Source organism: Pygocentrus nattereri, chromosome 28, assembly GCF_015220715.1.
Source record: "Pygocentrus nattereri isolate fPygNat1 chromosome 28, fPygNat1.pri, whole genome shotgun sequence".
NCBI classification, from domain to species: Eukaryota; Metazoa; Chordata; class Actinopteri; order Characiformes; family Serrasalmidae; genus Pygocentrus; species Pygocentrus nattereri.
The window spans coordinates 11,030,257-11,045,740 of record NC_051238.1 but is presented as its reverse complement, the minus strand read 5'-3'; the positions used below and the strand labels follow the sequence as shown (position 1 = coordinate 11,045,740).

General features: G+C 41.3%; 1 protein-coding gene across 1 annotated transcript in view; it reads left to right on the top strand.

Annotated features, from left to right (window-relative positions):
- ntng2a (netrin g2a) overlaps nt 1–15,484 on the top strand; it is a 99,030-nt gene that overhangs the window by 63,229 nt on the left and 20,317 nt on the right. Inside the window, exons 4-5 of the mRNA XM_017716110.2 lie at nt 6,145–6,317; nt 10,553–10,576. Of these exons, the coding sequence (XP_017571599.2) occupies nt 6,145–6,317; nt 10,553–10,576 (197 nt within the window). The remainder of the gene's footprint in view (nt 1–6,144; nt 6,318–10,552; nt 10,577–15,484) is intronic.

Genomic DNA, 15,484 nt, shown 5'->3' with positions numbered 1-15,484 from the left:
TGGACAGTGTTTAAAACTCCAGCAGCACTGCTGTGTCTGATCCACACTAACACTAACACACCACCACCACCACGTCAGTGTTACTGCAGTGTTTAGAATGATCCACCACTCAAACAGCACCTGCTCTGTGAGGGTCCATGGGGGTCTTGACCACTGAGGAACAGGTTTGAACAGAGGGTTAACAAAGTATGCAGAGAAACAGAAGGACTACAGTCTGTAATTGTAGAACTACAAAGTGCAACTCTATGGTAAGTGGAGCTGATAAAATAAACAGTGAGCGTAGAAACAAGCAGGTGGTCATAATGTTATGCCTCATCGGTGTATTAGCCCTATTTAATTAGATTTAGGGCAGTGCAGCATGTGAAATGTTGAATATAAATTTTCACATGGCAGTTCTTTATCTTTTCCAAAAATATATTGTGACATATCGTATCATGCATCATGAAGCTTATTGCCCAGCTCTGGCTTTTGCACAAATTTATGAAGTCTTTTGCCAGCTTGAGCACACATTGTCATTAAAGCAAAAGCACACATCAAATACTAAGAATGGAGACATTTTTAGATCTGGTATGTCATCTTCATACTTAACATGAACAAATAATCACAAATCACTTGTCTGATGTTCCACAGAAACTGTGAAATAGATCCTCAAGGCTGCTCAAACATCTGCGCAGGAAAATGTACAAGGTGGTTAGCTTCGTATTCACAAGCTTGTTATTAAAATTTTCAATTTCACCTTAAATTGGGCAGCAGTTACATTCTGGCATCCACTGATATGCAATTTCAGCTTCAAGAACAGCGGAGTGAGCAAACCTTTGTAATGTTATGCAGTTGTTCAGTGCTATTTAAGTACTGACAATATTTACGATGTACTCAGAAAAGAATAGTGTGACATGTTTTATCCTGGTAACAATAAAATATTAGAATATTAGCCACTACTACATGTAGGATTCCTGCAGCACGGTCTTAAAGTGACCTATAAATAGGCAATAGGATATGGAGTGTTACCACGAATATCCCTGGTTGCTGTAGATCATCACAGCCGTTGTTATTTATGTTAAAATGCAACCTCAAGTCTTCTATTTTACTTTTATGCAACAGTTTTGCTAAATTAAGAAGAAAAGAAGTCCTCATCGTTACATAAGATTTGCTTCAATACCGACAACTGTTTCTGCCAAAGAGGTAGTACCATTTTGCCTTACAAATGGAGCCATAGAACTACCACAATATCAGGTTGAGCTCAGCTTTTTCAGTACTTTCCAAATTATTCTGAAAGTTGTTTTATGTCTAGTCAGTCTGTAAAGCCATTTACACAATGCTGTTTCAGCATCTTCAGCTAAAATGGCTGATCATGTGTTTTGGTCATAGCTATTTTGACCTCATAATTCCACAAAGCTTCCACAAAGCATGGGTTCTATATTCAGCTTGGACTCCCAAATTGTTGCATTTGACATTCTCTAACAGTTCTCCTTGAAGTTTGATCTTGGCAACTATGATAAAGATGAATCGACACACTTTTCCATAATGAGCTGAAGTGGTATGAGGACCAGTATTTCTGGGATTGTCAATCGTCCATAAGGCAATAGCAGTAGTTTTACCTATTGTTTACAAACTTGAGTTTCTTTTGAAAAAGGCCTGTGTGCTTTACTGAGTGTGTTGTAGATATCGTCACTGCTTTAAGAGTGTAAATAGTCCTTTTTTAGGGCGTGGAAGAGAGCACAATTGGCCTCGCTCTCTAGGATGGCCCTCCCTCTCCCCCCATTACTCTGTGCAGTGCTAGCCAGCGCAGACGTCTGTTAGCTGACGTAACAGAACCGATTAACATTCTCCTCCAGGCACGTTCAGCTGTCCAACATTGTGTTAGCAACAGTTCGACAAGAAGCGACTTGGCAGAAGTTTGTGTTTGACTTCGGCCTCCTAATGCTGGAGTGGTGTGGTGTGACTGGGGAGACCTAACCAGTGGATGACTAGTGGATTGGGGAGAACATTTGAAAAAAATCCCCTAATAAATAAATAAATAAGCAAATAGTAATTTTTTACTGGATTTTCTGTACCAGAGTGTATAAAACGTTAAAGAAAAATCTTTGTACTTGTAGTTTTTGATAGTATTTTAAAAACCAAATATTTCCCTTTTACCACGGGAATCCTGTAAGAAATTCCCCATAGTATTAGCCCATTAGCCAACATATTGTTTTGACTTTGGTGCAGTGATGGACTCTACAGATGCAGTGCCTCACTGCACCATGTGAGGCATGTTTTTACTTCACGAGTTAGAGCTGAAAGTTATCCAGTCATTGAGAAGGTATGTACTTTCACACGGCATCATCTTTTTCATTTAAATTTACAGATGGCAAATGTGAGGTATAATCTCATTATGCAGCAATATACGGCCTAATGTAAGGTTTAGTTACTGGGCGTCCTCGTGGAAATATATAGGTCAGCTTCATAAATATTTCATGCAAATTGTTAGCTGCTTGCTCCATACTTCATGCAAATGGACAGTTGCTCCCTCCAGTGGGCAGAAACGCATCAAATCATTTATTTGATTACGCAGATTGTAATTCTAAAAGTCATAATTTCCATACTAACAAGCTTTCCTCTTTGGACTCCTTTAATCTCAGCTCTTTCTAAACTCTGCTGGATGTTAGCGGGCCAGAGTGCTGCTCATGAACTGCGAGTGCAGATGCTGTGCTTTCTGCCACTCTGCAGATTTTTCTTATATTAGTTATATCTGTGAGCAACTATAGTAAGGCAAAAATACTTGACAGCAGATGCCATCTCTGTATCTCCCATTTATTCTGATTAGGTGTGTAATCATATATCTCTCTCTCTCTCTCTCTCTCTCTCTCTCTCTCTCTCTCTCTCTCTCTCTCTCGCACTCTCACTCTCTCTCTCGCTCTCTCTCTTGCTCTCGCGCTCTCTCTTTCTTTCTTCTGTATTTCCCCTGGAGCAGGTAGATGTCACTTACTGTCTTCAGTCTTTGAGTCTCACGGCTGTGAGCTTTGTCGCAAGAACAAAGTCTTGTCGAGTATAGCCAACTCCTGTCTGGCTGGTCTACAGACTGCTGTCATCTGGGCTGCATAATCTGCTCCTATTTTACACCCTTGTCTGTCTGTAGTACACACATCTGTCCTGCTCGTGACCATCTGAAAACAGGCTGAAAGTAGCACTTAAGAAAAGCTGGCGGTTTCATCAGAATTGCAAAAATTGTGTTAAAATTGTGCAAAATGACAAAAAATCTAGAATTTTAAGAACTTTAAAGGGTTAACCTCTTAAACTCTTAATGGTCACATTTCCTCACTGTGCTTACTGAATGACATGTGTAGAATCATAGTGGTCCAGTAGTCCAGGGGTCGGCAACCCAAATGCTAAGAAGAGCCGTTTTGTCCTATCAACAAAAATCAAACCACCTTGGGAGCCACAACATTTCATGTGCATTTTACCATCTTGGCTGTAAATATGTCTCAGTGTGTGATGATGTACTAGTATAGACTAAAAAGAATAAAAAGCAAAGGCTTGTGATTATAAATGGAGATAAGTCCATTTGTCTCCAAATTGTCGATGTTCATCTTAAATCTTTCTCTTTGCCTTTTTGGTAGCTACTAGCAAGGTGAGATTGTTGTCGTTGCTATGGTGACCTGCAGTCTGCGCACCAGTCTTCAGGGTTAAAGGGTAAATTAGCAGTTATAAGCTACTTTGACTCCAGAGTTTAAGACCATGTATTGTTAAAATTGTGTTGAACAACAGAGCAGAGCTTTATTTTATCATAAAGGAGGATTATTTTATTTTCATCTAAAAATTGAATTTTGCTGTGGAGCCACAACAGGGCAGTAATAGAGTCGGATGCAGCTTCGGCGCCGCATGTTGCTGACCCCTGAGTTAAGCTCTCGGGTGGCTTCTTGAGTGTTTCATTCTATTGGTCAGTGCTTTTCTATGGAGATTATACAAGCACAGTCAAACACTTGTATCAGTAATGGGTGCACTTTAATGGCCAGGTTCATTGCACACTTCTCTAACCTTAGCCAGTTTGCACTGTAGTCCATGTAATTACTGAATAATAAGCCTTAGTGTGTAATACGCCTGGGATTTTAAAGGGTTAAAGTAGGTAAATTCACTACTTAGAAGGGCTGTCTGGACATTATAGCATATCTGACACAGTACATTTTTTTCACCACACTTGTATCATTCTGCTGACCACTGGTTGCTAAGTAACAACAATTGTAACTGTACCCTAAATTGCTGTACTCTAAATTCATTTTTGATGGAAGAAATTGGCCGTAAGAAACAGTCTGTGGGGCTTTTTTGCTTACTTCTTTTCTTCTTTGCAGTATTAAAGCAATAGAACACTCGAGGTCATGTGCAAAGAACATCAAGGCTGGTGAATAAGAAAGTAAAGCAAAGAAGTCTCTCTCGTTCTAATGCTTAAGGAACGGTCAAATGATTTAATTTTTGCATATTATATTGAATATTGTCTTGAATATTTTAATATTCTGTCCCAGTAGCAAAAGCCCAGGACCAAGAAGGCTTTACTTTGCTTTCTAACTCAGCTTTATTATGCTTTGTAAGAAAATGTAATTGAAAGCTTCTAGGTAATGAAAAAACAGCAAGTAGCATAACATGCTAATCAAAGTGATCATGTCCAAATTGGCAACCCTAAAGTGACACTGTTTGAACATGGCAGTGATGAGTTGGCAGAGGACACAGCATGTTTTAAAGCTGCACTATGTAAGTATTTTGTTAAAACTGAAAGAAGAACTATTACTGAGTCAGGAGGAATAAAAATACTGTCGCTCTGTAAAGCCTGGAATAATGTATACTTTAAAAGTCAAAGGTGTTGAGTCAGATTTCAATGGAGATTTCGACATCGTACATCTTATCATCATATGCACAAGTCAAAAAGAAGATACAGCTCGATGTTTATCTCTCACGACAGCAGCTGATAATGTGCTTACATGCTCTCACTTCTCACTCATTCCCAAAAAAAGTAAAGACAGCGTGGTGGCCAAGTAGTGATCTGGAGCAGTAGGTAACATATTTTGACTGCATGTGAAGTTAAAACATTTAGCTTCTTAGATCAGATAAGTAAGAATCTCCGAAGAGTCTAGTGAAGCAGCTGACAACCCTGTGCTATAGTGACCAGTTAGCATTTAGTTTAATAAACAAACTTTGATTTGCTAAGAAATGCGTTCTGCATAAATTTCCGAGTACTTTTCATTAATAAATGTGGTAGTTTTTTGTTTTTTACTTTACAATTTTTAAACATTTTCATTGTCAAACATTGAATATTGAATATTTGTTGCACCCCTAAATAAGTCTTAACTTGCACACCACTGACCAACTGCATGAGGGCAAAATTAGTCCTGTTTAACTGAATTTAGTGCAACACAGTGCCACTTATTGAATAAAAATCATTGTGTTCACAGTTCTTGGTGGTACTTTTTAAATCAAACCAAAAGCACTTATGATCGTTTTTTTTCCTCAGTTTCAACTGATCAGATCTGAAAAAATAAATATTGTGTATCGTGAACATTTCTAGTGGTATTGTGATTTTACATTGCCATATCACCCACCTCTGTAACTAAGTGAGTAATAAGCCTGGAGAGTAAGACATCAGTACCACAGGAATGAAGGTGATGTTAGATGAGTAAGGAAGCAGGATGTCATGTTGGAACCTCGCCCTGCTTAAATGTCAGCGATGAAACTCAAAAGCAGTGTCAGAACGTAGTGCCAGCAGAACCATTCAGTTTCATTTTAGTTTCAGATTATAATGAAATGCTGCTTTCAAACAAGACATTAGCAGGCAGCACGCCTCTGACTTGGCTTGAGCTTTGGGGCATCTCTGGAATAGTCTGGGGATCGGGAGAAGCCATTGTGGCTATTTAATTTCATCCAAGACGACCACACCACCTGCAGCTATTCGGCCCAAGCCATTCACTACAACACCTGATTCAACTAATTAGCTCATGGCTTCAGCCAAGTATGTGAGCTAATGAGATATCTCGGGTGACTGGAGTGAATACCCAGGGCAGGACACCCTCTGTAGGATAGTCCTTGCCCTTGGCTCTACAGCAGGCGCGCTGTGGTCAGAGTGCTAATTGGTTTGTCTCTCTCTCTTTCTCTCTGTCTCTATCCATGTCATTGCAGGTGTAAGTGTAACCTTCATGCTGGACAGTGCACGTTTCGTGAAGGCAGTCTTCAGTGTGATTGTGAACACAACACCACGGGGCAGGACTGCGCCCGCTGCGAGAGAGGGTTCAAGGCCAAATCATGGAAACCTGGCTCATACCTGCCCACGCCCAACGGATCCCCCAACACCTGTAAGTTGGGGTGATGCTAGTGATTATATTTCAAGTGATCCATGATATTTTGATACTTTGTTCATTAAAATGCCAAACTATGAAGCTTTTAAAAGACTTCAAATATGTACCTTACTATGAAAAAGTACAGTAATTAGAACACTGTGCAGTTATTTAATTTCCAGTCAAAACAGTTACTCATTTTCAAGAGATGTTTCTGAGGACATCTAGATATAAAATAATCCACTTGCATAAGGAAAAGCAAAAACATTATTACCAAAACTGTCCCCATCAGATAAACAGCACTTCTCAAGAGAGAAAGAAGAAAATCAAGCTAAACTCGTTCTTGAGATCTGATTTTTCACTTTTTTTCACTTCTTGACAGTTTTAAAATGCTTTTTTCCCTTCATATTCTGTGTACATTTCATGATGAATGGACCAAAAAAACTCTGGTTACATTGACTTACATGAGAAGTACAGTATGTTTTTTCCTTCTCATGTAAACCTTCTAATTTTGGAGATATGAGGTTTGGTTCTGACAGCAGTGAAATGTTCTTCTTTTTTATCTCTCACAGGTGTTTCTGTCCATTCTTTCACTGTGAGAAGAAAACTCAACATTATGAGTCTGACAGGATGTGTAGCTATGAAGAAGCCCTTACTCAGAGATAAAAACCATATAACCAGAGTTTTTTGGTCCATTCATCATGAAAACTTTGTCAAGAAGTGAAAAATTGAGAGACAGCGTTTTGTTCCAACAGCAGTAATTTGCAAATCAAACAAAGACGCTGTTGTTGTTCTCAGAACAGTGGTCTGACAACCTTAGACCTCCAGAACGTGTTTGGATCATGTGAAGCTGAAAATACAACCAACTTCTAAGACTGAACTTCGGAGGTGTGGGAAAACATCCCTGTAGATTACTTTGAAAAACCCGAAACCAAGTCTTCTGAAAAGATTTGAAGCTATAATTAAGGCAAAGAGTGGACACAGTAAATACTGAAAAAATCATTATATTTATATATATATATATATATATATATATATATATATATATATATATTTATATATATATATATATAGAGAGAGAGAGAGAGAGAGAGAGAGAGAGAGTAGTTGAGACTTAATTTTCTGTTAAATGTTTTTTCATGACAGTAAAAAATTAAATATTGTGTTTAATGACTGTTTTTACTGGCAATTAAGTAAATGAAGGGGGTCTCTAACTTTGATTAGTACAGTTCTGGATTTATGAATACAAATGTTGGCTCAGACTCAATATCTGCAGTTAAATGAAGCAGCAGCATCTAAGATTGAGAGAGAGTGAAAGTCTGAGACGCTGCTGCTGGTCTCTCTCGTTGTCTTTCTGCCTGCCTCTCTCACTCTGAAACACTGCTGCCTGTCTCTCTCACTCTGAGACACTGCTGCCTGTCTCTCTCACTCTGAGACACTGCTGCTGGTCTCTCTCACTGTCTTTCTGCCTGCCTCTTTCACTCTGAAACACTGCTGCCTGTCTCTCTCACTCTGAGACACTGCTGCCTGTCTCTCACTCTGAGACACTGCTGCTGGTCTCTCTCACTGTCTTTCTGCCTGCCTCTTTCACTCTGAAACACTGCTGCCTGTCTCTCTCACTCTGAGACACTGCTGCCTGTCTCTCTCACTCTGAGACACTGCTGCTGGTCTCTCTCGTTGTCTTTCTGCCTGCCTCTCTCACTCTGAAACACTGCTGCCTGTCTCTCTCACTCTGAGACACTGCTGCCTGTCTCTCTCACTCTGAGACACTGCTGCTGGTCTCTCTCACTGTCTTTCTGCCTGCCTCTTTCACTCTGAAACACTGCTGCCTGTCTCTCTCACTCTGAGACACTGCTGCCTGTCTCTCACTCTGAGACACTGCTGCTGGTCTCTCTCACTGTCTTTCTGCCTGCCTCTTTCACTCTGAAACACTGCTGCCTGTCTCTCTCACTCTGAGATGCTGCTGCCTGTCTCTCACTCTGAGACACTGCTGCTGGTCTCTCTCACTGTCTTTCTGCCTGCCTCTTTCACTCTGAAACACTGCTGCCTGTCTCTCTCACTCTGAGACACTGCTGCCTGTCTCTCACTCTGAGACACTGCTGCTGGTCTCTCTCACTGTCTTTCTGCCTGCCTCTTTCACTCTGAAACACTGCTGCCTGTCTCTCTCACTCTGAGACACTGCTGCCTGTCTCTCACTCTGAGACACTGCTGCTGGTCTCTCTCACTGTCTTTCTGCCTGCCTCTTTCACTCTGAAACACTGCTGCCTGTCTCTCTCACTCTGAGATGCTGCTGCCTGTCTCTCTCACTCTGAGACACTGCTGCTGGTCTCTCTCAGTGTCTTTCTGCCTGCCTCTTTCACTCTGAAACACTGCTGCCTGTCTCTCTCACTCTGAGATGCTGCTGCCTGTCTCTCTCACTCTGAGACACTGCTGCTGGTCTCTTTCAGTGTCTTTCTGCCTGCCTCTCTCATTCTGAAATACTGCTGTCTGTCTCTCTCACTTTGAGACACTGCTGCCTGTCTCTCACTCTGAAACACTGCTGCCTGTCTCTCTCACTCTGAGACACTGCTGCTGGTCTCTCTCACTGTCTTTCTGCCTGCCTCTTTCACTCTGAAACACTGCTGCCTGTCTCTCTCACTCTGAGACACTGCTGCCTGTCTCTCACTCTGAGACACTGCTGCTGGTCTCTCTCACTGTCTTTCTGCCTGCCTCTTTCACTCTGAAACACTGCTGCCTGTCTCTCTCACTCTGAGACACTGCTGCCTGTCTCTCTCACTCTGAGACACTGCTGCTGGTCTCTCTCACTGTCTTTCTGCCTGCCTCTTTCACTCTGAAACACTGCTGCCTGTCTCTCTCACTCTGAGACACTGCTGCCTGTCTCTCACTCTGAGACACTGCTGCTGGTCTCTCTCACTGTCTTTCTGCCTGCCTCTTTCACTCTGAAACACTGCTGCCTGTCTCTCTCACTCTGAGACACTGCTGCCTGTCTCTCACTCTGAGACACTGCTGCTGGTCTCTCTCACTGTCTTTCTGCCTGCCTCTTTCACTCTGAAACACTGCTGCCTGTCTCTCTCACTCTGAGATGCTGCTGCCTGTCTCTCTCACTCTGAGACACTGCTGCTGGTCTCTCTCAGTGTCTTTCTGCCTGCCTCTTTCACTCTGAAACACTGCTGCCTGTCTCTCTCACTCTGAGATGCTGCTGCCTGTCTCTCTCACTCTGAGACACTGCTGCTGGTCTCTCTCAGTGTCTTTCTGCCTGCCTCTCTCATTCTGAAATACTGCTGTCTGTCTCTCTCACTTTGAGACACTGCTGCCTGTCTCTCACTCTGAAACACTGCTGCCTGTCTCTCTCACTCTGAGACACTGCTGCTGTTCTCTCTCAGTGTCTCTCTGCCTGTCTCTCTCACTCTGAGACACTGCTGCCTATCTCTCTCACTCTGAGACACTGCTGCCTGTCTCTCTCACTCTGAGACACTGCTGCCTGTCTCTCACTCTGAGATCCTGATGCCTGTCTCTCTTGCTCTGAAACACTGCAGACCAGACACACACATTATGCAGACGGACCTGAAAGGCCTGTCAGGCTTCACCCAGCATTAGATGTATAAATTAAGATGCTACAATGTTTTCAAAAATAAAGGAGTAAACCTCTCTAATTTGTTTTCTCTCTCTCTTTCTCCCATACTCTCTCTCTCACTCTCTCTCTCACTCTCTCTCTCTCTGTAACTCTCTAACTCTCTCACTGTCTCTTTACCCTCTTGCTCCTCCTTCTTCTCTAACACTGTCGACCTTTTACTTTTTTCACTTTCTGATTGTGTCCATTCACTTTCCTGTTCTTCCTTCTTTCTTTCTTATTTTCTTTATTTTTTTCTTCTTGATTATCCTTCTTTCCTTCTTATTTTCTTTTTTCTTATTCTCTTGTCGTTCTCCACCTGTTTTTCTTTCTTTCTTTCTTTCTTTCTTTCTTTCTTTCTTTCTTTCTTTCTTTCTTATTCTTTGCCCATCACTTTCTCTTTCTTTTTCTTATTCTTTGTTCATTCTCCCTCCTTTTCTTTCTTTCTTTCTTTCTTTCTTTCTTTCTTTCTTTCTTTCTTGCTTTCTTTCTTTCTTTCTCATTGTCTGCCCATTCTATCTCCCTCCTCTTTGTTCTTTTTACTCAATCTTTCCCTGCTCACTCTCTCACTCCTCCTTGCCCCCCCCCCCCTCTCTCTCTTTCACTTTCACTCTCTCTGTCTCTCTGTCTCTCTCTCTCGCAGGTGAAGCGGCGGGTACTCTTGGCAGTAAGTAAAATGCTAATGAAGCTCATGGACTTTGACGCTCATGTTTTCTCTCTTCTGCTGCCATCACTCTTTCTGTCCCACATATTGAGAACAAGCTGCTTTCATGCCTCCACCGTCACCCTGAACGCAGCTGTGATACATTTTTCCACAGTTTTCTTTGTCTTGAATATAGTCTGTGATTTTTGAGGGAGTGTGTAATGTATCCAGTTTAAAGACTTATCAGGGGGGAAATAAGGACTTAAGTTAAAGGATCTTCTGGGAATTTAGTGCTTTTTATCACTCAGATTATGTTTGGAACTTTCTGGAACTTGAACGGAGAGGAACTTTCTTTGAATGAATCTTTCTCTGACTTCAGATTTACAGCATTAATGCAAAAAATTAGAAGCCATATCTCCCCTAGGCTTCTTTCAGTGTACTCAGCCTGAATGACCATGTGCATCATAACACTGTTCTTTGTCACATCTGCCTTCCCTAAATGACCACAGCTCCAGCTGTAGTAGAGATTACACCCCCAACAGATACCAGCTCAAGCACCACAGCAATACCACCCACAGATGCAGCACTAACCGCTGCTGACTCAGTACTGGCCACCTCGCCTTCAATACCGGTCACTATCTGCTCAGACCTCATCACCACGGCCCTCGTCCAAATAAGCACTGACCTCCAGGCCACAGATGCGCCTTCATCAACCATGGTGACAGGTTAGGGGCTTTATAAACAGGCCTAGACTAGCATAGTGCTTAAAGTCAGTAGTATTTGCAGCCTCACAGATTGAGGGTCTAGAATGTGAATCTACTGGCTGGCTGGAAGAAGCCCCTGCTTGGACAGTTAGATATAAAACCGTTACTTTTGAGCTTAGAGGTTAGAATTAGGATTATCTCCCTCAATGATGTTAGCTGCTACAAATGACTTCTTCCAAATAGAAAAGGGTTAAAATCAAGATTAGGTTAGCTAATTCAATAACCACGTGAGCCGCTGGTGTAAATTACTTACTTCACCTCATTAGCTAATTAGCTAGCCAACACATGCCAAAGTGCCATAAGCTTTTCAGCTCGCCCACCTCCTCTGAAACAATGATGCACAGCTTATTACCCATTATAAATTGCTTCTTACTTTATCAAAATAAAAGTGATTAAGGATTTAATTTATCTTGCCCTACCATGGCAGCTATAAATTCCTTCTTGATAATAAAAAAGCGTAAAGGTTATGATTATCCGTTTCCCTAATGTCATTAGCTAGTTTAAATTTCTGCTTCAAAATAAGAGACAAGGTTAGGGTTCACTATTTCAGTAGCCTTATAAGTTAGTGTTTTTATAAGTTAGTGTTGCATGCAATTGCTTCTTCTAAATAAAAAGGTCAGGATTAGCCACTTCAGCTAGTGTAAACCGCTTATTCAGAACAAAAACAGTTAAGGGTCCCTGCTTCACCAACCACGTTAGCTAGTGCAACATGCTTCTTCAAAAGGAAAAGGGTTGGGGTTAGAATTAGCACATTAGCTAACACATTTGAGTTGAAGCTAGCCATCTTTTCTCAGAAACAGTTTAAACTTGTTGCTAATATTAATTTTAGCTACCACACCAAACATTGAAGCTAGCTATCTTGGTGAGACTCAGCATAACCTTGGACGTAACCTTGGTCTGTGGGGCTGCAGCTAGGTGTCACTCAATTAGCGCTGTAGCTTCCTAAGCAGCATTTTTGAAGGCAGTCTTGTAGAGGCTGTAGTCTGTAGTGTGTGGGCATGTTTACTGTGTTTGTGTGCGAGTGTGGGAGAGAGAGATGGGGGTGGGGGGGCGGTGTGAGTGAGGAGGGGGAGCTCTTTTTATTTGTCGGTGTCAGATGTTCTGCTAGCACACAGGCACGTACAATAGAAGTGCATCAAAATGTGACTGTGAGCAGTTTCTCTCTGCGACCCTTGACGTCTGACCCCTGAGAAAAACTCAGCGGAGTGGAAGCACTTTATCACAGCTGTGTGTACCGCTGTGGCCTCCCACAATCCCCTGGGCCCCGCGCTTCACCAGCTCACTGCAGCTACAGTAGTGCATTAGCATGCAACACACATACATTCAGCACAGATACACATGCTGTATATTACTTCAGTCAAGGCGATATGATTGAAAAAACTGTGACGTTCAGTGGAAATCAATTACAGAATAAAAAAATGAAACATTTCCTATTCACAGTTCTGCATATAGACCCACAAAAGCCACGTTTCAAGGAATCCCTGTGTGTGTGTGTGTGTGTGTGTGTGTGTGTGTGTGTGTGTGTGTGTGTGTGTGACATGCCTGTTTTAGCTTTCCCTTTTCCTCCGCCACAGCGTTTTTTCAGGTGAGATATCTTGGATCAGATGTGGTGATGCGTGCACAAAGGCCACTGTATCCTTAAAGTTTAATGACTACTTCAAATATTTTTAGGCCCCAATGGTTCTTTTTTTCATTTTCTCATCCGTAACCTACTGAACAACGGCGCGTCACTCAGCTCATTTGTCCTTCTGAATTATGGAACAGTCCGATGCGGATTCTGAACCCACATTCTGGCTGCATATGTGACTGGATCAGTGATTCACCCTCAGACAAAGTTCAGACCAGACCAGTCAGAGTTTTCCATCCCTGATTAGACTTAAGATCAGGTTAAAGAAATATTCCAGCGTTTTTTTCAACCTAATCTCTATCTGCCTCACGTGTAGCTGTACTTTCCATTGGACAATATTTTTGACATTTCACTGTACTTTGAACATCACAGACAGTCCAGTGACTCTAAACGGACTTAGAGTAGATGTCATTGGGCAGTTGCATGAACGCAAGCTGTTCTCCTGAAATTCTACCCAACTTCCAGTTCTAGTTATTTTCACGTTAACGTTTTTTCTGGTATCAGAAGCCAGTGACACTCCATCTGTACCATCACACTACTAAAGTGTTACCGTAAATTCTCCAGATTCTTCAGCAAATTTTAAAAAACACTTTTGACTGAAGAATTCACAAAAGATCACAGCTGTGTTTTGCTTGCCGTAGATCCTACAGGCCAAGTCAGGCCCGTGACACAGTTCTATTCGGCCCATGAAATTATTTTAATTCTCTATTATTAGTAGCCTGTTTCACCCTGAGATGCACTACAATCCCCAGGATGCACTGCAACATAGTGTGCATTCTGACCCCCAACAACAATCTCTGGGCCAACGTTTACGCAAAAAGAAAAGATGCCTGGTGTCTAGTTAAAGCACATAGGCAGTTTAAAACTACCAAAAACAATTGATTTGAAAATGAAATAAAAACATAGCTGGCCTGTGGATTTGCCTGTGAAGTTTTTAGTATAGACCTTTTATTGGTTGAGTTTAACATCATTGCCAGATCATAACAGCCATTACGTTATTCAAGACAACTCATTACCTCGAGCTTTCTGTTTTTATACCACAGTTCAGCTAATTAAATAAGAAAAGAAAAGCAGAGAAGCCCCGAATATTATGCTTTATATTATGCTAATATTCGCATTTCAAATAGTGAGGAAAAGTTGGCTTTATGTTGGATATTCGACTTGCTCTCCTTCATTTCTCTTGAAATAAACATCCAAAAAGGATCAAATATACATTTTCTCACTGAAAAGACAAAGAACCACCTACAGCTAAATGTATTTCAAGCATGTCCATTGGTAAATTTCACTAAACAAGTTTCAGAAATGCAGATCACCGGTCATTAAGGGCCTAAACAGTGCATAACATTTCTCATTTATTTAGCTAAAATAAGGAAACATGACTAAATAGCGTGACAATAAAAACTAGTGGCCAGAAGAACTAGAAGGCCAAAAACTAGAAGCCACTCCATTTACTACAACTGATTTGATGTGATTTCTCTTTCTTTTAGCTAAATACATGGGAAATTAAACTGTGAATGATACACTTTTTAGACAGTCCCTTAATGACTAAGGCGTCTCTGATATTTGGTTGTAGTTTGTTCTCTGTCCTCTCAGGAGTGAGGAAATGTAGGCTTGACCATTTTTGGACATTTATTTCATGATAAATTGAGGAGTTGAAGTCCTGCAGTGGTGTCATACTCTTCTTCAGAATCTGACCAAATGGGCTGTATTATAGAAATACAAAGATATTCAAATGTATTCATTTCTTATTTGATGTATGTATTAAAAGGCAAAAGCTCCAGTCATTACATAGCAAACAGTGTTAAGTGGAAGAATTCAGTTGTTGTGAAAAAACTAGCTAGAACGTTTCCCAACCAATTAGATTGTGCCGTCAGAACTAGCAGCTCTATTAAAAAGCATGTTTCAAATAAACCTATGGAATTCAGCAACTGCCATTGGCTACTGTTATGAGTGAGTTTTAAGCCAACATGTTATCAGTGATAACTGCACCAAAGCTACAGATGCAGCAGACAGTGATCAGTGTGGTGAATTGGAGTTTTCCTTAAACTGAGTATTTTGTTGAACAGTTCTGCTGATTTAATAAGACGAGAAGTACAGCAAAGACGTTTCAGAGTGAGTGAACTTTTAGAAAGAGTTATCAAAAGATTGCTACCTCTGCTGCCTCGGCCGGCCATAATACAGTAGGGAACTGGCCTGATGTGTGATGATACAGGTAGGCTTGTGGTTTGTGGTCTGCTTTTGGACACTTTGGACTGATCAGACTACAAAAAGAATATGTCAATCTTCAGGATGAATATATCAGGAGGAAAAACAGACTTGACTGCGCTTGGCCTGCTGTAGCAGTGCGTTCTTAAGGTCTCTGAAGCTCCCTCAAAGTTATGCTACATAGAACAGAACTGATAACCTGGACAAACAGAGCCACGACAGTGGGATGACCTGAGCCATCTGGGGAAGGAGAGGGTGTTTGCACTAGCAAATCAAATAACCAGAGATATGAAGAGGTGTGTCTGCGCTTAATTCTTTGCTTCCCACAAAGTGTAA